Genomic DNA, 26,111 nt, shown 5'->3' with positions numbered 1-26,111 from the left:
AAAAAGGAGAGAAAACCATGTGCTGGGGGAAAATCCCCAGATTAAGGATTGGGCAGGATGTGCTGATTCCAGCAGGTGGAGGAGGAAGAAGGCGGCTGGGCTCTGGCAGGCCTGTGCCAAGCTAGAAACCATACCATGGTGTGCTACCAGCAGTATTACTGTAGCACCTCTCATTCTTTGCCTCTCACTAGGTTTTGACAGCTCTCCTCAGATTTGGATGCATTCCATTTACAGCCTATTAATATATTGTCACTATAAATATAGTTTATTTGTTTCTCTAACTATTCTCTATTACTTAACTCTACCCCAGCCCATCCAGTTGGGGTTTTTTCTCTAATTAGACATGGATTTTCCTAGTTCTATTTCTCACTAATGAAATAATCATATTACTTTTTCATGTTCTCTGAATTTGGGTATCGCAATAGTTGGTCTGAGAGGAGCTCTGAGTCATGATTTAATAATGGGAAGAAAACAGTAAGTACTGTGTCCAAGGGAAAGGCTTAACAGTAGCCATTATCTGGAGCTGATGGCAACTGAACTCTTGGTTAGGAATAAGTCCTGCTTTTACGAGTGTGATCACTGGAACGCAATGAGGGAAAACAGCCAAAACTCTATGCTGACGTCTCCAGAAGAATGTGTACCTTTTTAGATGACTTGGGTTGGTCAAAGACAAGTCCCTGGCTCAGCTGGAGGGACAACCTGGTAACAGCCCCTTCAAGCAATACTGTATCGCCCCTTGATCCTTTCTGGCTCTGGATTCCACACCTTTTCTAATTTAACAGGAAACAGTGGAAGTGTTTTTCATTGTGCATGAACAGGTGTACATTTAGTGAGGATTTAGCGTGATGTTTTCCTGAGTCTGGTGGAGAGAATTTTCTGATTATCAGACTGTAAACTGTCAGTGGTATAATTTTCCTAAGCACTTGGGAAGCAGTGTTCTTATGGTATTGACATTCCTGGAGATGCAGAGAGCACTGCCAATGCCTACTGATGCCAAAAGTGGTTAGAAAACAAATGACTGATTTCCAGAGTTAGTTAATTTGGAAATACCATAATATGTCTTTCTGCGTCTTTAAGCATATCTTTTAAGGCCTGATGCCAAGTGACTTCAGCACCTAATCCTGCTATCAAAGCACTTCAGTCATTTAAGAACCGCTGTGAGTCATGCACAGGGACAGTATAAATGGGGCTATTAGGCAAAGTCTTTGACCCAACCGACTGCCCAAGACCAGCTTGCCGTAACTCACTGGGCTGCCAGTAGTGGCAGCTCAGAAGATGCCCAAGGTGCCTCTCCTGTATGGAGAGAGAGAGACCCCATCAGGCACCCAGACAGCAAGTTGCCCTTGCTCCTGAGCCCCAGCCAGCTCCCACTGGGGCTCATCTAAAAGCTGGATGCTCCTGAACAACAAAGTTAACCCCCTAACTCATTTAGTTGTCTTTCATTCTTTGTTTTTCCTTAACTCACCTTCTATGAAAATGTCAGTGACAGCCACTGCTGATTTTTCTTGCATGGTATCTGGCTCAAAGATAACATATGCCCTGTTATGTTCTGTATGTGCAGAACAAATAGGAAGCTCAGCCAGGGAAAAGACCCATAGTAGTTACCTGACAGCACACAACACAGTAATATATCAGTGAATAATCCAATCAAATAATAACAATAGAAGGTAAGAAAAAGCCAGAAAGACCAGAAAATTCACTCCTATGTGTTTTAGCAAAATGAAAAGCTAATGCATAAGAACTAGTCTATGGAATTATATCCCATGTTCTTGAAATCTCTGTACGCTGTAAGTATCATGCATAGTGAAATGACTCATCCTTTAAAGGCATCTGCACAACTCAAATCAAAGAACTCCTGACTTTTTTTTCCTTAAAGATAAGCAATAATTTATTTCTTTTTCATCTTCACAATTATCACGTACTGCCCAGCTACATGACCAATGCCACTACATAACACAGGAGAATTGCCCACCTACACTTTACTTGGACAAATACAATTGCAATTTACAGATTAAATGTGCTGTACAACGTGTAGTTGGAAAAATGTCATTCTTATCTATACGATGGGATGTGGCATATGATTTATAAACAGATGAAATCTAAGATGTAAAGCTTCAAAACTTGTTAAGCCAAGGATATAGTATAAAGCATTTTGTTTTGGTATTGTATTGTTACTAAAGTAGAAAAAAGAAAACCAGAGAAATAAAGCCAGATCTTAACTTACAGGATATGTATTAGCTTAAGAAATTAATTGGCTTCTCCACTTTTTTTTGCTTTTCTTCTTCTTTTTTTCTTTTTTTTTTCTTTTCTACAAATGAGTAATATGAATATATTGCAGGATAGAGAAAGACTGCCAGATAAAGAAGGTACCAGTATATGAAAAACAAATGAAAAATTACCAGGTAATTTTGCTTACAAAAAAGTCAAACTATAAACAGTCACAAAATATATAAAAATGCCACATTGAACGAGGCAATTGTACTCTACCTAAACTGGTAGTATACTCTCTGAAAGTTGCATTCATACAGTAGTAACTGATAAAAAGGCATTATGCACTCTTGTGCCATCTGGAGATTTAGCACCATGAGTCATCAGTTCTTGGATTGTCATCCAGTTGTCCAAGATTTTCTTGTTTCTCTTTTTCATCATCTTTTTGTGACTCAGTTCAATAATGTTGATTTCCTTTTTGCCCTCACTGCCACTCTGTGGGCTTTCCTTAAGACACTCCAGCCTGCTCCTCATCATGAACTCCCGCCGCCTCCTCTGCTCCTTAGCTCGCACCAAATGCTGCTTCCGCTCTTCTTTGCTCCAGTAGCGACCCATCTTCATCTCACTCATTGTATCATCATCTGTCGTCATCCCACTGCGCTCCTCTTTAATTTTTAAGGCACGTTCCTTCAGGATTCTGTCTCGAACTGGTCTCTTTGTGATGTACCTCGTCCCATCACTCCTTATTTTCACCTTCCATTCCATCTTGGGCTCTGCACACTTCTGCGAGTCTTTGCACATGCTCACCAGGCTGAGCTGGCTTTGGGCGTACTCCACTGCAGACTTCTGCTGGATCAGTTGCATATAGCTTTGATAATGCTTTGCATGAGCAGGTATATTCCCATACCTGTAAGAAGAGCTGTGATATGGAGACAGGTAGGGAATGTGCTCACTGCTCTGCTTTTCCTGGTCTGTGAATCTGCCACTTTCTGATGCCAGCTCTGCATTCTCAGCAGCGCTGCTTTGCTCAGTGAGTTTGGTTTTGGCTGAGGTTGTCTCCCTGCTGCTTTGTCCTGAGGATGACTGATTAGCCACGATTGTGCTCCTCAAGTTTTTCCTGTTGGTTATGGTGATCATCCTCTGGAGAGAGTTATCAGGGGATCGCTCCACTGTCAGTGGAGTGCTCCTGCAACTTTCGGCCGTGTTGTAGGCGCTGGAGCTGTCCTTGTCAGACTTCTCAGGGTGCTCCATGATGTCATCCAGTTTGCCTCTTTGTACATCTACGCTGGTGTTATAATTCCTGAACCCTTCGTCATGTAAAGCCCAAATGTCTCCGTACTGATCCCTCACCTTTTGGAGCCTGTGAGCTTGCATAATATTCTGACATTCGAGTTCAATGTTCCTCAGTTCTTCATTGAGTAGCTGCAGCTCATGCTCCACTCCATCTTGCTCTCTTCTGTTGCACTCTATCATGCTGCTTGAGTAATACAGGTCATACTCCCCGTGGTTCCGAATCTTGCACTTCAGTTCCAACAGCTGCCGAAACCTTTCACATTCCTCCTCTGGGTTTCCTACAAAATCAGATTCAATGTATTCCCCAGACACAAAACTTCCATTGCACTGGAGCTCAACGCTTCCTAATGTATCTTGGCTGTGGCCCAGCTCCCGTTTGCTCTGCAGGGTAGCGCTGTTCTGCTCCTCAGGTGCATTTTCTTGCTCTGAGCTCTCGTCATTACGCAGACTTTCATCTGTAGGTCCCACCCCACTGTCTTTCTCATGATTGTTGGATGATGAGGTTGCAGTGTCTGTAGTGCCATCCTCCTCTTCATGTTTCTTTGGCTAAAAAGTGAGGAAAGAAAATGATTATCAAATGCAGACCATATTACATGAGAATATTTTCCAGCTCTGTTTTTCTTAAACAGCTGGTATCTGATTTAAGCTGAATTAAAAGAGATCGCTAAACAGCAGTCCTTCTGCTCACAGCTTTTAAACGTTTCTGAGAGTCATGCTGTGGTGGCCATGCCGAGTGAAGTAGATGAATTACAGCACTAGTGACATATATTCTAAAGTCCGGAAAGAAATATTTCCCTCTCTAGCTAAGCCCTCTCTTGCAGTGCTTAAAGATAATGATCACCAGATGGCACACTGTTTTCGATTCTGGATTATGGCCAGAGACGGGTGGAGCTGAAATCTTCTCAAACTTGGGAAAAAGTTTCAGTACTGGTATCACTTAAAAAACACAGAGCAAGCAGCCAATCAAACAATGACTAGTACAATCTAGGAGGGTGCAAAAAGACTACACATTTTTCTTAACTCCTTGTTTGCTCCATGAGATGGGGGGGGAGGGGAGGGGTTGAAGCCTGCGGAAGGCTAGCCTGTTCACTACACCCTCCATGCCTCCACGGCCCTCTACCACACTTCTTGTTTGGTAGTCTTTTTCCAAAAGACTGTTCATTTTGAATTCTAGGATTTTGCTTAAGGTGTCTTTCTCTGTTGCATCCCTGGAGACTATTTTTGTTCGCTCGTTACAGTTTATGTTCCTTAGAAATAAAACCAGCCTTTTACCATTAAGTGTAGAATAACACTGAGTGCTTGCCATGGGCATAATGTCAAGCTTTTAGGCTGTTGGTTTTTAATTCACACTCCACTCATTGTACCTAACCTATTTATAGTTTCAACCTGTTTATATTCTCAAAGAATGTGAGATAATACCTCTCTGAAGAGACAGACACTTTCTATTTTTCAAACTGGATAAGCAAAGAATCACGCAGAGTGCAGCTTATGTAGCCTGCCTGCCAAACACCTAAGTGCACACAGTACTGACCAAATGCCATTTCTTTTAGGAGGTATAATTGCATAATTATGTATAATGGTGGTAATAATCAAGGGAGAAAAGAGGTACAGTGCACCCAGTGAAAGGAAAAACCTCAAAGAGGCCACTGTCATAATTCCCTTTTTCTCTACTTTGACAGACAGTAAAACAGGATGAAAATGTGTCTCCTGTCTCATCCTTTCTCCTCTCTTCATGTGTACCTCACGATCACACACCCCCTTCATCTGGTTTCCTTTCTTCAATTGTTAAGAAAAAATAATGGCCTAGTGTCAGAAAAACAAAAATAACCTCCACCACTGAAATGCAACGTAATAGTGGAATGAAATAAATATTGGAAGAAAGAAAACACCAAGAGAATTCAGTGTCTGTGACAGACAGGTTAAAAATTTCTGAAAACATGTTTTAACAATTTGTTGCCAGACAAGACCTGCAAAGAAATTTTTTTTAAAATCATAGCATACATTTACACTTATCCTTTTGCACATACAATGTGCAGTTGATAACAAAATGCACAATAAATGTATAATTCTCATTGTAGCTTTGGCAGCCACATTGGTAATGTGCCAATTAGTATCTCTCGCTCTCCTCAAATTGGGAGAAACTCTCTCCTAGAATTTAAACATCATGAGACAGAATGTATTCAGTGTTATTCAAGGGATCATGTTCAGTGTTTCTTGATGTTGTAGGGTCGGTCCAAATTTTCTAGAAACTAGATTTTGAAATTGCAAGGGACAAAGGCAGACTTTCATGAAAACCCTGCAGGTTTTAAAAATTAAATGGTACGTATTTTCCCTATCTGAGATCCTCTCAGATCTTTGTACTTACCTGCTTAGAAAGCAAGGGTATCTTCTTGTCCCAGGAAGAAGCAATATGAAGAGTAGTACCAATAACACTCTAAATAACTAACTAGAATTGTAATTTATCTATTCTTTCTTTCCTCAGCTTTTTCATTACTGTGGAGGTATTTAAAGTATATCAGACAATTTCTTATTAAGGCTTTTATATTTTTCCAAAGTGGTTGCAACACTTTAGTGCCTTTTTCAGAAGCAGCTGGAGAAGTGGTGGGAACTCAGTGTTTTCCCACATCACCTGTTTTAAGAGTTCCAAAATGTCATATTCTACTCAGAAAAAACTTCCAATATCTAGAGAATTCTTCATGAAAATCAAGAGTAACCACAAAGAAGAGCACCCCAACCAGCCAAGTGGCCAGGGCACTCACCAGGAATGCTGGAGATTTAGGTTTAATTTCATGCTTTTCTAGTTTACCTCCTACAGGTGAGTGCCACTACATAAGCTATTCAGGTTCCTTCTCTCAGCTGCTCTGGAGCTGCTCCAGCTTTTAGTGTTTAGAGACCTCCTCTGCCCCTAAACCTTTCAGCAGGGAAGTGACTCCAGTCTGGGTCTCCTACGCTGCATGCTGGCCACTGCACTGTGCAACTCATGTTTCCCACTGCTCTGGAAAATATTTAACTACTGACACAAGGGAGAACAGGTCCACCGGACATTGGGAGGGCCACCCTGCAGCACAGCCAGGAATTGGGATGCCTGTCCCAAATGCAGGGCTGCATTCACACTAGCAAATGAGGAGAGCCAGGATCTGCTCTCTGACCTTGAGGGTAAGTGCACAGTACAACTTGCATCCACATGACTAAAGCCATCTTAACTCCCTAAAACGGGTGGGTTATCCATAATGTGTTAGCACAGTTACACAGCTTACAGGAGCTGAGCTCTATGATGCTTCCTCTGAAGTCTCCAGTATGGTGCCACACCACAAAAGCATATATTTGAGCACTTATGAAAAAAATCTTGTAATGTATCTATTTGTACAGGTATTGGAGACAGACTTTACAGTTTGGGCCTACATAATCAACGCTTTCAAAATTAGTGGCTCTTGTTTTCCACACCACCTTTAGCAACAATTTAAACTTTGCTCCTTCAACTTCCACTTGATTTAGACTGAGTGAATACAATATGCTGCCATCTACTCTAAGTTACACCATCCATAATTAACACACACACAAAAAGATGCACACAAAACAAACTCCAGCTTTCCATCCTAACAGAAATCAGATAGGAGGGATTGATGTGACCAAATATAAGTGTCTATAGTACAGGCACCTGAATGTCAGGTAGTCATTTTGGGTTGCCCTTCCTGTCAGGAAGAAACAAGTGCCTATACAGTCAGATTCCTCTCAAACTAAAGCAGACATCTGTATCACATTAAATCTTTCCCCGGTATGTGGATACTTGCAGATAGCTCAATTAAGAAAATGGAAAGTAATACATTTATTTATTATACTGCATGTTTTTGAGATAAATTTATTTAAAAATACATTTTTATTCAAGTAAGGCAGCCCCTGGAATTTCTGTCCTGGACTTGTCATGCTTGCCAGAGCTCCTCAACACATGCAGACTGAGCAGTCTCTTATCATATAAGATTATTTTAATTTTATTTTGAAAGGTAGCAACCCTAATTCCAGGTTAAGTCCCTTCTGGAAAAAAACCAGTCTCCAACTACACAGTGTATTGCTTTTGTCAGTGTTATCTATCATCTATTTCAAACAAAGTGTTTGTTTCAAACGTATGTTGTCAATCTCTTCTACAATGACTTCTGTTTGAAATACCAAAGGGCTCCTTAGACCTCATCTTTGCAGTAACAACTCAGATAATAAGAAAGTGATTCTGGCAGTGTGTACAATCAAGCAATAAAAGAACCTCAGAAGATTCTGCATTTCAGCTCCAGCAAAGCATTCATGCCTATAAAATGGCTAATCTTCCAGGAATTCAGGCACTGTCCTACTCTCCTTTTACAACTTACGATGTATATTGTGACTCCAAATCCAGACTGCTACTAAAGTCTGAGGGCAGTGACATTCAGTTGAAGGTTTTAATAAACATAACTGCTGGGTTCTCTGGTCAGTGAGGGGGAGACTGACCACAGTGAGAGGAATCTCTGGTGGCAGGCTAACCACGAGGTACTCCAGCCACGAGTGAAGACTGGGATTGTTTTCAGTGGTACACTAGAAAGGAAAACGCTCTTCTGAAAACAATGCTGTTCTTTTAAAACAGGCTCCTCTCAAAAAAGAATTTCCCCCAGATATTTTCACTGCATTTCAACTAGAATGATTTTTTAAAAAAATCCAATTCTTTCTATTCTTAATAGGTTTTGATATATTCCATGATACTGGATAAGAATTTCCGCATGGCAAATGTATGGTATTCTTCTGAAAAGTTATCTCTGCTGCACAATGAACCATGATGCCATAAAGGGGAAGGAATACAATGAGTTATAAAAAATGGAGAATTACATCTTTCCTTGAGGTTTATTGGACTATTCTATACAGAGAAGATACAATTCTTGACTGAATTCTATAGAGTGGCTCAAAAACATATAAAAATACATGACTATTAATTTGATTCTTCTGTTACAAACTGCACCAAATTTTTCTGTGACAGCTCACAGTAAATGTTAAAATTCTGTTAAACAGACTCATATTTGGAAGGATATTCTGCTATAGTGTGTATTCATTCCTGCAGCTCACAAGAATCATGACGACAGGTGATAATGAAGCCAGAGAAGTATTTTTCGGTTCACAAAAATCAAGACTGGCATTGGAGCAGTGTCTCCATGGCCAGCCAGGGAGCTTGAAGATACTCAGCCTGGCCACTGGCAGCTGCAATGAGAGCAGTTTCATTGCTCCAATGGATTACGTGATTCACTTCAGGAAACTGCTAGGTTTCCCAGACTAACAAGGAGTAAAGAACCAGTTTTCTGACTTGCCAAGTCACTACACAGAGTCTAGAGAGACAGCAGCTGTCACAAATTACTGACGCCCCATTATACACCAAGCTGCATTTGGTTGATTCGATTACTCATCAGAAGGGCAAAGAAATGTCTGGCTGTCCCAGAATTACTTCAAGCAACCTAAACATCAGATGCCAACAGAGCACAAGTGACCATAATTTTTTCAAGTGTAGCTCTCTCTTACAGTAATATAAAATCTCAATGGGGGGAAAAATATTGTTAGTATAAGATCCTAATAGGGAATAAAAATATCTCAGTGGGTTCTGTGAAACCACTTCACAGAACACCACTGTTCAATAACACCATCCACAACTCAAATTCAGTCAAAAGCCAAAGCTTGACAAGAACTTGGGAGTAGAAGGTCACAACTGTCAAGTGATTTCAGAGATCCCAACATGCTGTGTGAGGGGCTAGTAGGGGTTTGTAGATAAACCTGCTCAAGAACTTGTACCACAAGTGGGGGTTTGTGTGAAAATGTCACTGTGCAATGGAAATTGCTTTGTGAAGAACAAGTGTTCTTTCTGACAGGAAATCTTTTGCTATCAAAGATGAAATTTGTGGTTAAAAAATTAAACAAGATGCTAAATATCACTTCAAAGTAGCTAGCAGTGCAGAAGTAAGCACATTTAACCTGGCAAACAGGTTTGGCTCACCGTGTGGAAAAAAGGGTCATAACTAAAAGGCCACTATAAATCCTGTTGCAAGGCTCCTTTCACCTCTGACCCTGGAGTGATTTCACTTTGGGTAAATAACTAATGGTTATAAAATCAAGGATTTGTAATCTGATATAGCATATTCCAGATAATTGACTTAATTACTCTGTTAGCGTCTCTGTCCCAATGAATATTTAACTTATTATGGTGAAGAGCTTTAATAGGAGCTATCACCTAGTCAATACCTCAGTGTCAAGGCTGGAGGGGAGGTGAGGAGGAAACAGGTTAGATGCCTGTTCAGGGTCCTGGTGTGGACCAGGCAGTCAGGTATTTGAAGCCAAGTCTCCTGTTGGCCAAATAAACTGCCTTGGAGGGAGGCTGAAGAAGGAAGGCTCTCACAGTCCTCTCTTCCCTTCCAAGAAAAATGCCTTAGGCTCTGCTTTCGAGCAATTCAGAATGGGGAAAAAATTGTAAGTCACAAATTTCCGTGGGTGGAAGAACAGTTTCTCACCAGCTGTGCATCTGTAGAAGCCAAGAGATGAAGTTGGATTTTATTTCTTTGGCTCCACACAGTGTGTATGCTGACAGATCATCTGATCCAGGAGTGGATAAGGTCACTTATGCCTTCCACCATAAAGTACAACTGAGAAGACCCATCCCTGATGAAACTGTATGGCTGGGGGTGCACATGCATTTTTGCCAGTCACACTGTGTATAGCACATAAGCAGTGTGCAGGTAAAAGTCAGGATAGCAGCAAGCTGAGACTATGCTAACAATGTGCTTATTTGTCTCCATTAACAAAACAAATGCCGAGCTGTGCACTGTCGGTATAAGAAAAATACACTTGTATCATCAAAACACCTGTTGTTTACTTTAAATACCTCTTCCATCTTATTTTGCAAGCCCTGTGGTGCAAGGGCTGGCTCTTACCTTGCATGCATACAACAAGAAGGGCACCTATCCCAGCTCAGAGCTCTAGGTGCTACACTGATACAATTCATTACAAGTACTTGACGTAAAATATAGTAACATAAACCCCAAACACTTCAGAATTAAAGAAGAAAAGCAATATTATTCTGAGAGTTCAGAGAAAATGAGAAATCTGTACTTATCACAGCCTCCTAAATTGTTTGCTAGCTTACTGTACTGGGCCTAAGCATCTATTGTTCTCCTTTTCCTTACCTACAGTGTGATGGAAATCACAGCATTTCTTTGACTTTGACTCTATTTTATAGCATACCATTTCATTCTCCTTTAACAAAACAGTATACCTAGCAAAATTTCAATGATATGTTTAGTAGTTATCCTACCTGCTCCACCTCGTTGGCTGTGTACTGCATCGCTTCATTATGCTGCTCTTCCAACATTTCCAAGTTTAACTCCTCTAAGAATTCATTCCTTTCATCATCCAGCCACCCTTCCTCCAGCTGCAAAGAATACATTAGTACATTATATTATGTTAGCAAGGACACATGCTAAAACGGGATAAACCCAAATGGCAATGCTTGACTAGTTCTTTTTATTCTAATGATTCTCTTCAGAAAGCCAGGCAGTAGGAGTTCGCATCTCAGAAAGAGAAGAAGAAAAAGAAGGATAAAAAACCATGGGACTCTTATGCCTTTTATCCTTTCTTGAAACAGTATGACTGATTTTCTCTCATAATGAAGGAGACTGCACAGCACAGACATTATTTCCTTTCAAAAGGTATGAAAGGCACAGCGCATAATCCTGAAGCTGTCATGCTCATTACTGCCGAGAGCCCCTGTGCTGAAAGAGTGGCAACATTACTAATAGGGCCAGGAGGCAACCGGGCTCTTTCCTCTAACAACCTCCATCCCAGCACTGTGCCCTGCTGCTGCCACCTCAATAGAAACCTTATGTTGTGTTTCTATCACCATTTTCCCATTGATCTTTCAGGTAAACAAACAAGCAGAAAAGGATGACAGAAAGATGTGGTGACTTGAAGGGAGGTTATTTTTGTTCTCACAGTGTCCCTGGAAGCAAGGCTTACCCATTTGTTTTTTTTCCCTTTGACATTTGGTGAAGACAGTGTTGCAGAAGGACAGGAGGGGATGCTATCTTTTCTGTCAAGTGAGTATATCCTCTTCCTGCACCCACTTTGCACCCTTCACATCCTTCTGAACTGATAAAACAGGCACCCCTGGCCTAAACCACTATTCTTCTTGGTTTGTTCATTGTGCACATGTGTGTACCTGGCACACATCCATTTGTATCTGTAATCCCTTGCCAGATGGCACACTGCATCAAAAAGGAAAATACTGGTCAGTGGTACTCCTGGCTACAATGATGAGATTGTAGCAGAAGGAAGCACTTACTGTTTTGTTACTGGTGAAGGAAGCAGGGGAGGAAGGTGACAAAAAGATGCTAAAAGGTAAAAGTCTCAGCATTAGACAACTACAAAAGCACCAACTATTCATGTCCCAAAACAGCAAGAGCAAATGTAACAAAGTACCACTGCCTCAAAGCCAGAAGAGGACTGGCCACAGATACCCGTCAGAAAAGTTACACCAAAGTAGCAAGTAGTAGTTCAAAGCTGCATGAGGGGTGACTGATCCTGTGTGGTACTTTTAATTGAATACTGGCAGGAAACCACTGTTTCCTTCACAAACTGATGTATATTGCCCATGCCAATGAACTCTTTCCTCTTATAAAGAACATAAGCCTTTCACCATTTCTATTGGCAAAGCCAGCTTCTAACAATTTGGGATTAGGAGGAGGCTTTTTTTCTTGAGGACATGTAATTTTTATGTTTATCCTTAATGGGACTTTCAAACGATTTTCTGAAACATCTGGTATGGGCCACTAGTTTTGTTTACTTGTTTGGTTTTTCTTCCCAAGGAAAGCATGAACACAGCCTTCCTCTACCATAAAAGATGTGGCTGAATTTCCCTCATTTGAGGAAATTGCAGAGATGAACAGATCTGGAGGATGAAAGATGAATCTCACTTGGGCAAATCTGCTGCTTTGACTGTGGCAGACTCAGTACCTAACTAATGGGAATGCTTATATTATGTTACAGCTTTTAGAATAAAAATGTGGCTTTAGGAAAAAAAAAAATATACCGCTTAGTATATGTGTGCACTACATACACTGTGTGCACATACATGCATGTCAATGCACATGCCTGTGCCATTTGTTCCTACACTAAACAGGCTGTGCCTGCAGCGCTCTGTTTCGAAACTTCATTATTCATCGGTATTCACTGTGCAAATAAATGGTCAGAGATGGTTTTCTTCCCTGTTACCAAATAAATATGCTCAGCAGTCACCCTTCAAGACTGCAATAATGCCGTTGCCATTTTCTATCTAGAAATAAAAGCCTGCTTAATCCTGCTGTCCTTCACCAGAGGTAAAGCAACACAACCAGCTGAAATCAGTTTGTGGACAGCCTGATTTCTGACATACTATGGCTTTTTCTTCAGTTTTGTATGTTCTTAAAACACATAAATTAAACAACAAAACCCCAACACCAAGTTGTGAGTGGGTTTCTGTTCCCTACTGAAAACCAAAACCTTACTGAAAAATAGTAAGAATAATATTGAAACAATTCTTTCAAAACTACTGCAACCTCCAGTGAGGGTTACAATTTTGCAATATAAACTGAGGCATGGCTTTTTGTGCTGTACTATGTCACCAGTTTTATGGGAATTGTTTAGATTCCTGAAAAACATAAGGGAAATGAATGCTGAAATTGTGAATATTTTACAACTACCATATTCACGTAGAGATTCCAAGTGGCACTGAATTACACTTACTTAATTTAATTGATACAGAGTATGTATCTAGCAAGACAGAATATCAGATCAATAGCATGAGAGACAAATGGCAATATAACCAACTCTGAATTGTTGGCAGATGGCGAGAACAGTGACAATATAATGTCTTTTTGCTTTGCAATGGCCCATAAACAGAATATAAAGGGAAGTACAAACAGTAGTACTCTTCTTCTGCTCCACCTCTCCTTTAGTCTGATGATCAACCTAACATCTGCCCCCCGCAATGATATAAAAAATTCTTGGTATTGGTATAATTTTATCATTAAAACCATAGAAATATTTCTAAAAGCTTTTGAAAATGCACCTCCCAAAATATAAGCATGTTTTTGTAACCAGGGTGCTTTGGAAATGAGTAGATCCAGGTTTGCTGAGTGGTATTATAGTGACAGTCCCTGAACCAATACATAAATGAACAGCTTACATGCCTGCTTGTAAGTGCATAGGATAAAAAGAGACATCACCAATGACCAACTACAGCTTTGTGAAAGTTCATATAAATTACTAAGTATGGGAAATTTATCCCCAGAACAAATCAGAATCATCTAATGAGTAATACATAGTTTTCAAGTTCTACTTCATATGTTACTAATATTATACCAGTGCTGCCAGCTTTATTTCTATACCTGCTTACTCTGCTAGAAATACTGCTTGGTTTGGGGAAAACAAGCCCCAGTAACATCATGTTATTTTCTTTGTTGGCTAAACAGGGGCAAAGCTCTGCAATTATCTGTTTCCTCCTTTTATCAGGAACTTGGGCATTCCTATTTCTCAGCAGTTCATTACTTACAGTGACAGTGAATGTATGGCATAACCCAGGTTCTGGCTCAGTGCATCTACTTAGTCTAACCTGCATCTCTGGTCTTGCAACCAGCAACACAATTTTCTTGCATTCTTCGCTAGAGAGCAATGCCACTGCTTCTTCCCGATTCTGGATATCTTGGCCATTTATCTAGAAAACAAACAAAAGTGGCACATTAGTTTCTATTTCTACAAAGCAACTCACAATAAAGGGCAGATATTGGCTCATTTGTGCTGAATGTATGGACAATGAAACTCGTGGAACGGGCGCATCTTCAGCCCCTCAGTGGTAAGTGCCTTCACTCAATTATGCGCTTACTGTAAGAGCTGTATTGATCATTGAAGGATGGTGGACATCAGAGGAAGCAGTTATGTTCATAAATGTCCAACCTGCGCCCTGGTAACATACATCTAGCAACACAATTAACCAGCCCCTGACAGGTGACGTTCATCTTTCTCCGTTCAGAGTAATGGAAGTGTCACTCTGAGATAATAGCGCTGGTGGAAGCAAGACTAGTAATGCTACAGCTGAAATCAGTCACACTGTATGCTGGTAGAGAGCCAATTAGAGAGCTACAGTATTATCTCTCACCAGGCAATACTTACAGGCCACTGCTTATTGCTGCTCCATTTAATCATTTCATATTTGTGTGGACAGCTTAGTATCCAGAACCACACAAAACATATGTATCCCTCTTCCAAGGGGATAATCAAAATAAAAGTGGTTCTCCAATGTGAACGTGCTTTTCTCGCTACTGTTCTCCTACTGTCACCTCATTAAAACAGCCACGTCCATGACTACATGGTAACAAACACATTTTGCGTTGCCCCAAACCCTTTATTGAGGGAATCAAATAGAAATCTTGTTTTCCATATGTATTTGGGTTTGTCCAATTCACAGCACAAAAAGTGGATTATTCTCATTGTGGCAACAACAACAACAACAAAAAGTACTTGATGTATATCAAAATGAGTGAAAACAGAACTGGAAGACAGAAGGTTCTGAATATTTGGAGGAAATAAAAACTTGTAAGGGTCTGATTTCAAAGTAGCAGGAACCTGCTGGTTGAGAAGGAAAAATTAAATTTCTGCATGTATGTTTGGCCTGAAAGCCCTGACTCAAAACCACAGCTTCAATTCAGATTAAAGAAAACCCCAGCATACCCTGATCACCTAACTGGCAATGAGTGAAATGTCTGAGACCCTTCAAAGCTTACATGAAGGGATTGCTGTGGTTTGTGGGAGACCAGACAACCATTTGGTAACACAGAGCTGCCCTAACCTGAAAAGCAGAGGTGCAGTCATGGAGGCTCAGGAGCAGATCTCCAGATTCTGCAAACGCCCCCAGCTGCAGTGACTGCTCTGGTGACTCCTTGTGAACCCTGGAGGTGGCAGCCCTGCTGTCGCACCCCACCCCAGCTGCACCATCATGGGGGATGAGCAGGCCTTCAGCCTGCCCCAATGCATCTCACCCCCATGGACAGCACTTGTCAACCTGCAGGTTCACAGCTAAATGCAGCAGAAATTTAGGCACGGCTCACTAGCACTGTCCTTACAAAACCCTTCCCTTGACTTTGCAGCATTTCATGTAAAATACTCAGGCTGTTCTCCGATGCTTAAGCAGATTATGAAGGTGATGGGAGAGGTGTGAGGTTTGTGAGAATGAGAAGGGGGCAGTTCTGGCCTCAAACATAAAAGGAAACCTGCTGTAATTTTGTGAGGAATACACAAAACAGAGTGTGTCCCCCCCCCAGCCTTAACCAATGCCATCTGCTGCCCACAGAAAATGCCCCCACGCTCAAGGATCTGTCTCTCCCCCAGCCTCAGCGTAATCTCCCCGTAATGGCACTGTCACCTTCTATTTCTCTGAGTTATCTCATCAATAAAAGTAGATAGAGGGTCAATGTGTTTTCAGATATGAAAGTAAACCCCACATAACTCTCTGGGTGTTAACTTTAATGATCAAACTCATAGCTATATATCAGCACTGACATTAAAGTAATGCTCCAGTCTACAAAAGAATGGCAGAATTACCTATGCTTTTCTCTCGCCCCCAGAGTCTTTACTCACAAATGAAAGGAATTTCGTTAGGAACTGGAGGACATTTGCCTGAACTACTGTTGGCTCTCCACTTCAGCCAGAAATTTTCCAAAGCAAGGAAAGGAACAGAAAATGGACCTGCTCTCTATTTCCTTATTTTGAAACAAATAAAGTAGGAACAAACATTGTTTCTACTCAGTCGAATAAACAGTTTTTTTCCTGCTTTTGCAGGTTAAAAATACTGTTATATCCTGTTTGCTTTCCTCAGTGGGTGTTTTATAGAAAGACATGGAGGGCAGGGCACTGACTTTTCCTCTCCTCAACACACCCCATGGCGTGGTCCCACCACCCCAAGTCCTGCCAAGGGGCTCACTGCCCTGGCACCATGGTGTCTGTGTTTTCTTGGGGGGAACATCATCCTGTGACCATTTTCACATTCCCAGTCATGCAGAGAATGAGCGGCCCCTGAGTGAGCCTGGACATTAAAACATAACTTATTATTTCTTCTCCAAAAAATGGGCTATTTGGTAAGCCAGCTCATAGACTCTGTTGTCTTAGCAAGACTCCCAAATCTGATACTGGAGTAAGAGAAAAAGGTACAGGTTTCAGCAAAGACATTTCCTGCAGAAATGAAAAGACTGGAGGGAAGGAACAGGCTGATCTTGTGACAACCTGAAAGTTCACGTGCCTAAATTAACGATGGGCAATTAAGGAACAGGTTACAGAAAAGCAACCTGTTTTCACCAGGAGCTACTTCTGGGGCTTCAGTGAAAAAAGGTCAAAATACAAGGGAAATCGACTGGGAACCAGAACTAAAATGCTACAATACAGCAAACAGTTTCCATTCTACTGATTTTTGGCAGCTGCTTTGTGATTTTGTCACTAGGGCAACAAATGTACTTATTCACTGCCAGTTGAAAACGGAAACCCACTGCTATTCTAGCTACTTCTCTATACAAGTACGCTGTCCTCCTCCAGAGACAGCAGCTGGCCACCCTCACCCACAGGGGCTATGCTGTATCACACAAACCTATCTCTGGGGCAGCTCTTTAAATAAGTGGATCAATTAAATGAGCTCTTTAAATGAGCGGAAACAAAGGGAGAAAAAAAACCCAAAACACTAAGATGGTGGGTTAGAAAAGAACTCAGAAAAAGCAATGTTTTATTGGTGGAGGACAGAAATATTAACAAAAACCTAATGAACCTCCTTCTCAAGTATGTTCAATATCATCCTTCACTAACAGCACATTTTTTGTATGAAAATTCTTACCATCTCTGCTCAGCACAAGTGAGTTTTATCCAAATTTATGCAATCAGTGAATGATCAGCATGTCTCTGACACCCATATGTATGTCTGCAGGATCCCTGTTTAGAATTTGACACTGAGATGAACATAGTGGAAATGAGATTTGCTAATAAATATGGCAAAAAAAGACATAGGACATAAGGGCATGAGCCAGAACGAGTTTGTCATTCTCATTTTTCAGTACATGCACTCTAGCTCCCGGCTATTGTGTTAAAAAACAGACAGACATGGATTTTCTCATCGATCACAGTAACAAAGAGAACTACCTTCCCTCATTAACAGTCCACTGCAGAGACAGCAGCACTGGGTGTTTGTCTGAAGAAAGAGTTTAAGGAAGAGTCTATTGTCACATACTTGCAAAATGCGGTCTCCTTCACGGATCCGTCCATCTCTGGCAGCTATGCTGTTTGGATCAACCTGCACAGGACAATATCCAGTAACTGAACATTGAAAGATTTTTACTGGAAATGGTAACAGCTGCACAACAGTACAATTTGAAGAAATACCATTTTTACCCTGTACAGAGGCAATCTGAAGTTTCCTTTAGAGTCATATGATCTCAACAGTTCTTTAAATAATCGTATAAGCTCGTTTCAGATAAAAGTCTAAAGACAGAAAAGGTTGGGAGCATACGATTTTCTGATTAATACTATCCTATGCCATCATCAGGCATTAGCCTGCAGCTGTCAGAGCACTAAGAATTAATGACAGAGTCCCTCTTCTCTGGTTCACTATGGACTGAGGTGCTTCTACAGCAGTTGATACCTCTATACAAATGGGCCTGTCTTTTGGAAAAGAGCAGGTTTATTTTAATTTCATGGAAGCATTTACTATTAAATTATTATCTCAGTTATCACTCTGTTATTTCCTCTGGAATTTTGCAGCTCACAAGGAAACAGCAAAAAACCCCAAAGGATCTATATTGTATAGATCACTCACAGGTACTGTATATCGTTCCTGGTCTGAGTCACTTAATTTCAAGTTAGTTTAACCTAAAAAGATGTTTAGGGCTCCATTAACAGTTTATCAAAGTCACTACAGCTCATCCCTGAGCAATGACCCTACTGTTCATTGCAGGGCAATTCGATCTATCACCTTTCATTTGATGGTTATCTTAAATCATTTATTTTGCCTCATCATGCCATAAGCTATTTTTTCAAACCAAACATATGAGTTAGGCATTTGGTTTGCAGGTTACATCCTCTACAGCTGCTAGATATTATTTTCTTCTTGTGCATTGTCATAGAAAAAAAAAAATGATTCTGAAGTGCTTAATCAAGTATGAAAGACAATATAATTGCATTCACTTCAAAAGGTCTGGGAAATTTCTACTGTGTTGGAAAACCAGCACATTTCACATATAATCCTAGAGTGTATTAAGAGATTCCTGCATTTCTTTGTCCTCATGTGGTGCAACAGACTTCAACATTAGTGCTTATAGAACTGGTGGAAGACTTATTCTTGGGTAGTTTTATATCAATTCCTCATTTTTCAAAGGCTGTGCTTTTCAGCTTCTTTGACATTGCTGCTGGCCTGGAAATGTGCAATCTGCCTTCATCCCTGTTCACTGATACGCAGAACTCTCTCTACCGACCCTCTCTGTCCACAAGCTTCACTCAGAATTTAGAATCACAGAATCATAGAGTATCTCAAGTTGAAAGGGACACATAAAGACCACTGAGTTCAGCTCCCTGCTCCTCACAGAACAACCTAAAACTAAATCATTTGACTAAGAGCATCGTTCAGATTCTCCCTGAACTCTGACAGGCTTGGTGGTGTGACCTCTTCCCTGGGTGTGACCTCTTCCCTGTTCCAGTGATGGACCACCCTCTGAGTGAAGAACGTTTTCCTAATACAGTTCATCATGTCAGAAAAGAGACGAATTGGGAACACAGTTCACACAAGATAATCACCAGTGAGCGTGGACTCACCAGTGACCTCGGACTCACAAGAGTTCTGCTTTATCCAGTAAAACAACCCTCTTTGAATGGCTGGAGACTCAAAGGGAGCTAGTGTTCCTGGAAGTCTTGCAGATTGACCCTGTGAAACACTAACACCCTGTGGTATGTGCTGGATGACATGTTCTCCTGTTGAAGCCAATGAAAACCTGAGGATTCATTCCATCTCAGTAACCAGTATTCTATTTTCTGTCTGGCAAAAAAAGTCCTCTAACTGTTTCCAACATATTCCTCTCCCAAGCTACTCTCTCAGCCCACCTGTAGTATGTCTGTGTGTACCATAACTGTAACAAAACCACAAACAATAAAATAATGATTATCCACTGTTATGATTATCAAGGCTGTGGCAGGGGGAGAATGCAAGCAGGGCGTGGAGACGGTGCTTTTCTCCTTAAAAACTCTTCCTGATTTCCATCGTAAGGGCAGATTTCTTTCAAAATGCAGACCATGCTCAGACTGCTTTGTACTTCCCTAACTATGATGTTGCACTTAAAAGCATTCACATTAAAGAAGCTCGGTAGTAATAATTACAGTACTTGGGCAACATAATTTAAACTGATAATCTAAATGAATTGAAAGTGACATGTGCTGGCTGATGGTCAACACTTCTGCACTCTGGTCTCAGAGCACTTGCTCTTACCTTCCCTGGCACATTCAGCCCTGCACCACAAGCACCTCCCACGCTCCTCCCCACTGCCACCTCCTTACCTCGCTGACATAGATCCCCGTGTCCTCCTCATCGTCAGTTCTGTAGCAGACAGTCAGACCCAGCTTCTCCTGGCTGCTAATGCGGCACAGCTCCACCTCCTACAAGAAAACACACAGGCTCGTATGGTGGCTTTTGCCAAGGGTGGGAACAATTGTGTAGCCCAAGGAAACACCAAGCTGCTGACATACTCATACTATATTCATACTCGTCCTGCCCAGTCTCAACACACAGTATTTTGTGTGCATCTTTAAGGGGGAAAAGATTCTGTGCATTAAGAAGGAAATCCCAGTACATTGCAGCTTCAAGCTACATAGAAACAGTTCAGTAAGACATGCCAAACTTTAAGAAATATGCCTGTGGATCGATTCTGCAGTTTCACTCCTTTTGGATAATAGAAGCTGACTTACAGTATATTACATAGTCATTTTAGTCCTATCACACCAGCTATTGATTTATAGGATACAAGACAGACTGCCTACACATCAATCAATCAATCACAGAAGTGCCACTCCCTTCTAACAGCAATCTAAGTCATAAAGCAAAAACACAGCCTTCCATTAATAGCATAATTCCTTTCCTGGCCAGTTTAGTGCCATAGCTTCATTGCAGAATCTGTTAGGTAACAGAAGGATGCTTCAAGGAATCTCCTGTGGAGCTGAACAGCCGTGGCATCCTCCTCAATTGTGAGATGATGCAGAAAACATATTTTTAGTGCCAGATGTCCCAGCAGTGGCATCTCATGAAAAGTGCAAGTTTTAGGGCAGATGGTGCAGCAATAACTACTACATACACCCACCTGAGTTAAGCATCTTTAGGGTTCCACGGGGGAATCATTCACAAAAACGCAAAGCTGCACTTGGTTTGAACACTGTGAAACAAATAATTGTAATAAAGCATGACGAATCCAATAGCACAGAGTATTAGTTTGGTTGCAAGTGGGAAAATTTATTTATATATTTAAAAGGAGTCTGCAGATGACACTTGGAACTTAACAGTTTCTGCTTTGCACGCTGTGCAAAACAAGAAGAGACAAACCCATGCTTCAGTTCTCAATCTGTGACACAGAGTTGGTTCCTCCCCATCCCCAGAGATGTCATGCAGATCAATCCATAAACAGGCACAGGGTGCACAGCGATAAGGACTCACTACCGAGTCTCATTGAGTTATGGGGACCAGATGTAGAAATACCACAGCTTACAGAAACACCTGCAGCTCACATACAGGGGTTAGCAGATGAACTCTGCGCCATTTTAATTTCGGCTGAACATCCGTGATGAAGTGCACTGCTATGGCTCGCTCCCCTGCCTCCTCACCAACATACGCAACTACATGGGCTCAGTACCTATGTAAACCCGATAAACATCTCCCTGGACTTTGAACATTCAATGTCTTAATGAAAACTAAAAGAAATTTAGAAAATGTCATGAAACTGTAGTTCTCTTTCTTAAATATGGCAGGAGTTTTAAATAGGTTGGTGAACAGTGGAATTAGTTGCCAGAAATGTTATACGTCAGGTTTGAAAGAAGAAACATAGGACCATGTTTTATTAGGGAAGAGAACTGCAGTGACCTGGTTTTGGCATTGGGAGTGAAAGTATGTGTACTGGAGGGAGGCCTATTCAAAACCCATAATAATTGATGCCTCCAGAGGGAAAGAACACTTGACTAGAACTGTAATATTAGGGAGAAATTACAGTAACAAAATGGCTTCAATTACAGCAACAAGGTATACTTTTAAGGAATAAAGAAGGTTGCGGTCCCTTGGAGTCCTATAAGGAAGCTTAAATACACCATAAAGGACTGAGACTGGGACCTTTAAATCAAGCCAAATGAGAAGCTGTGCACAAGCTGAAATCCATTGACTTTCATTGTCCTGCCGGCACAACCTCCTGCCTCCCTGCGCTGAGGCTGGACAGGGGCCCCAAGGACTGCTCTGAAGGTAATTTCTTCAGCTGGAAACAACCTTGAAGTTCTTGTGGACAATTTGTCTCAAAATGTTACTACAAAGCCATACGAATGTTTCAGGCTCCAAACAAACTGAACTCTTTCAGTGTGCTCACCCAATGAGCAGGGTAATTCAGCCACTTAGGGCACGAAAGAGCAAAGGAAAATGGGTATTACCCTAGAGGATTATCCTGGGAGTCAAACAGGTTTGCTGAAACTATCTCTGGGAACCAGCTAATGACAAATATCAGTGACTAATATCCTCTGACTGGGATGCACCGGCCCTGGCTGCACTTAGGGCTTGAGTTGTCACAGCTTTTGTTTCTCCACCCAGTAACAGAGTTTAGAGCTGAGGTCTGTACTCAGTACTCTTGGGACTACCTCTTTCCTAAATGACCACATGTAGCGTAGTCTGACGACTGCACATGGCTGTGGCTACTTAGAAGCTGTAGATACCTACTACTGAGATATTGGTACTTAGTGTTAAAGGCCCAATAAACATTCCACGTTTTTCAGTCTAGATTGAAGTACATACCCAAGTGGTATCTCATTCAGTTTGAGTGAGAAGTTGGATGAAGTCTCTTGCTTTGCATTGGAAGTCTTTCCATGTAACTGCCTTTTTCCCACTGCACATCTGCACTAGCCTCATGACATCTTTTTTACAACAAACATGATACAACCCAGTCACATTCAAACAAATCACGGGTGACAAAACATTTTTGGACAATTTAAAAGCGCTCTGCATAAAATATTAAATAATCTTTTAGAGCAAAGTCCCACAAGTCTGATCTTTATATAACAAGCACATCTGAAACAACTTCAGCAGAAGAACAGCAACTGAGACACTAGAGAACTCGGACCATCACGGTCAAATGCATTTGACTTTACATTTTGTTACAGATGCTTTTTAGTGTGGGTTGGTTTTTTTTTGTTGTTGTTGGTTTTTTTTTTTTTTTTTTTTTATACCTAACTGCACTTTAACAGATGAAACAATGAGTTTGGTAGCAGTAGCAATTTTTGTAAGAATGTAACTTCCTTCTCTGAAATCCCTTTAGGTACATGCATACATGCACATGCACACATACATAGTTGCCTCCTCTTTGGTTTTTTTTGTGTGTGTGCATGTAGGGACTAAACTGACAGTCTTCAAAATTCAGCATTTTAAAAATATGTGAGAAACAATATTTGGAGATTCATGAAGTGTGCTGACAGACAGATGGTGGAAGGAGAGGGACTGAGGAGAGAGCTCAGGAGATGACAGCCTCCCCCTCTTTTGGGCACTCTGGGGGCAGCCGCCTCTCAACATGAAGAGTATTCTTCTGCCAAGTGACAGAAATCAATGCCAAATTGCTAAATCTTTAACTTGCTGCTTCCTTTCTCTGTGTGGGCAGAACAATAATTCAGTGTGGTACCACAGTGAAGACAATACTTCGAAGTGTTCTGCCATAAATTATTTGGTTAAAAAATAGACATGGAAATTAGAATAAGGACTATCCTGTCTTGAAAGACTGGGATGTAAATTTCCAAGGTAGCCCATCCCTTCACACATAGAAAAGACAGTGAAGAGGTGCAGGTCACAATCCTGAAGGGCTGAAAACTGGTTATGTTGGTAATCCTTTAAAGTGATAGCAGCTGTAGCCTCTGGCTCCCAGTTAAAGGCCGGTATTCACTTCAGTGATGGAAAACCAGTTTACAGGCTGTCAGCCTCGGGAGACATAAGACCAAACAAGGAGCTGTCACCTCTTTGGGGAGGGAAGGGTAAGTTAATACTGTCATTTCTCTCAAGTGGTAGAGAAGTAGATTATAAATGTCATCAACTGGGCTGTTGGCTTTCTAGAACTGCTGAAAAGAGGTTAAGGGCTATTAAAGGAGACCTTGTAAAAGTTTGCATTGGTTTGCAGTTATATTGGGCCTTTCTACCAAGTGCTAGATTACAAAGAGTAAAGCTGCTGGTCTGTTAGAAAACAGACAACGAACTCTTCAGCTACCTTTCTTAAACAGTCTTTCTGGGGCAAAAAGAGCTCTGTACTCTTCACATTTTCCCTCCTCACACTGGAAAACAGATTACAGCCTAAAATGAGAAAGTTTCTTCTCGCCGCACCCAGAAGACATTGAGACAAGTTATTCATCTGACGACCCTGTGCTGGAATAACTGCACACATGGAAAGCTTACTCTCCCCATTTTTCTTTGCTGAACACTCTGCCAGTGGTATCTACTAAGCCATACACACCTTTGAATCCTTCCCCCACTTTCTGTCAGGATTAGCTACTCCCTCCCTGCTCAACACTGATCAACTCATTTCTAGTGTGGCTAAGCTCTGCCCCTGTCTCGTCACTGCCTGTCAGCCTCTCTCATCTCCATCTGAACCACCCCACCCTGGCACTCCTCTCCACCAATACAATCCTTCTGTCCTCATCCTCAAAGCCCTTCTCAGTTCACTTTCTCCCTAAGCAACACTTCACCCTTATTCATGGACAGCAGCCTCACTCACCCTTTTCTCCTTTGCCCCCAAACATTTCCATTCTCAGTAAGTGCCCACATCCACACAGCCCCCACAACACCTGCCTTTTACTCCCACCTTATACCCCATAAAGAAATTACTGCTTGGTAAGCAAGAAGCCCCATCTACTAAAGCAAGTGCTTTGCCATGTATAAATCACACATACAGCTGGGTGCTACCAAAACAACCCAGTATTATAGCTGCTTGTAGAGGAATGAAGGCAGTGGGTTGATCAGCATTGATAACATGCAGCTGTGGCCTTGCCTCAGAGGCAGTGGGTTGGTTGACATGGATGATGTGCAGCTGTAGCTCGTTCCTGCTAAGTAGTTAAACAGCTCTGAGGATTGTGGGAGAGGGGGTTGGATGGAGGTGGGGTGGTGTGATCTTTGGAGGAAGGAGATACAGCACAGACAGTAGAATCTGACTAATGGTAAAGCCTTGTTGCAGCCTGTTGGTTTGTTTGTGCTGCAGCAGCCACTTTGTTCTCCTTCCTCTCTTTCATCCCCTGATCCTTTGTTTGCCTTGCCTCCTTAGGCTTCTGCGTGATTAGAAGAAATTTTTGTACAGGTGTGAAATAAGGTAAGCAAGAAATTAGAGCTCAATGCAAGTTAGTTGCAATGAACAGCAAGCTACCCTCTTCCCAAGGCAGGAGACTCTCAAAGCCCATATAAGAGTGTCCAGTGTTTGGAGGCAACTGGGTTCCTGTGAAACTCAGAATAAACTTGAGATCTGATGTGTCCCTTGCCCAGGAACTGCTGGGGAATAAGAGGGTTCAGGGATTCCCTCCCTGTGATAATATTATTTTTGCAGAATTTGATCTTCTATATTCACAGAATTAGTGAAGACATGGATTTAATTCCTTCCACAGAACTGTAACTCTTTGGCCGCTCTAGTGCAATGGGTATTTAAGGATGAAAACATTGCCCCAACTCTAAAGGGTTAAGAATCTAGTTGTTGGATGCTATAATATTGTCTTGTCTCATTCTATGCCCATTTCTCATTTTTGTCCGCTCATGACTTACTGGTTGTGAAATACAGTAAGACTAGTTTACTGCATGTACTGTAGACAAGTATAACTAACAGAAGTTAATAAATTATTCAACATTATTCTATAGTATGACAAAGGTAAGCTCTAAACTTGGTTACCTCATGTCCAAACATGACATCCTAGAACTGGGAGTCTCCTGAGACTATGTTGACAGAGAAACCTGCCAATCCTCTTTGCAATTTATTTGTGTTCAGAAACATACTGACCCATTTCCAGAATGGAAACCATTAATAAGGAAAACTTAAAAAAGTTACCATTGCAAATGACAGAGGATGAACTTACTGATACAGTTAACCGGCTGCAAAATCAAGAAATGTAAATTTTCTGAAAAGTCAATGGGTGTATTTTAAAGTACTGGGCATATGTTTGACATTCTTCCCTGGATGACGCTCTATATTCAGGAAGGGAAACTTCTCTACTTCTCAAACTCATCATAATTTTGGGAAAAAAAAAAACCCAACAAAAAAACAACCCAACCAGTAAGATCTTGCTTTACAGAACAGTTTTAGCAG

The 26,111-nt window shown here is 41.3% G+C and overlaps 1 protein-coding gene across 1 annotated transcript in view; it reads right to left on the bottom strand.

The window, feature by feature from the left end:
- Window positions 1-1,907: 1,907 nt before the first annotated feature.
- Window positions 1,908-26,111, bottom strand: part of PDZRN4 (PDZ domain containing ring finger 4) — a 251,247-nt gene continuing 227,043 nt past the window's right edge. The window contains exons 6-10 of the mRNA XM_040596928.1: window positions 20,107-20,205; window positions 17,795-17,857; window positions 14,144-14,245; window positions 10,811-10,927; window positions 1,908-4,047 (exon numbers count right to left, since the gene is read on the bottom strand). Coding sequence (XP_040452862.1) covers window positions 2,521-4,047; window positions 10,811-10,927; window positions 14,144-14,245; window positions 17,795-17,857; window positions 20,107-20,205 — 1,908 coding nt within the window. The 3' untranslated portion in view covers window positions 1,908-2,520. The remainder of the gene's footprint in view (window positions 4,048-10,810; window positions 10,928-14,143; window positions 14,246-17,794; window positions 17,858-20,106; window positions 20,206-26,111) is intronic.

This window comes from Falco naumanni, chromosome 5 (genome assembly GCF_017639655.2).
Source record: "Falco naumanni isolate bFalNau1 chromosome 5, bFalNau1.pat, whole genome shotgun sequence".
NCBI classification, from domain to species: Eukaryota; Metazoa; Chordata; class Aves; order Falconiformes; family Falconidae; genus Falco; species Falco naumanni.
This window is presented reverse-complemented; position numbering and strand designations above follow the sequence as displayed.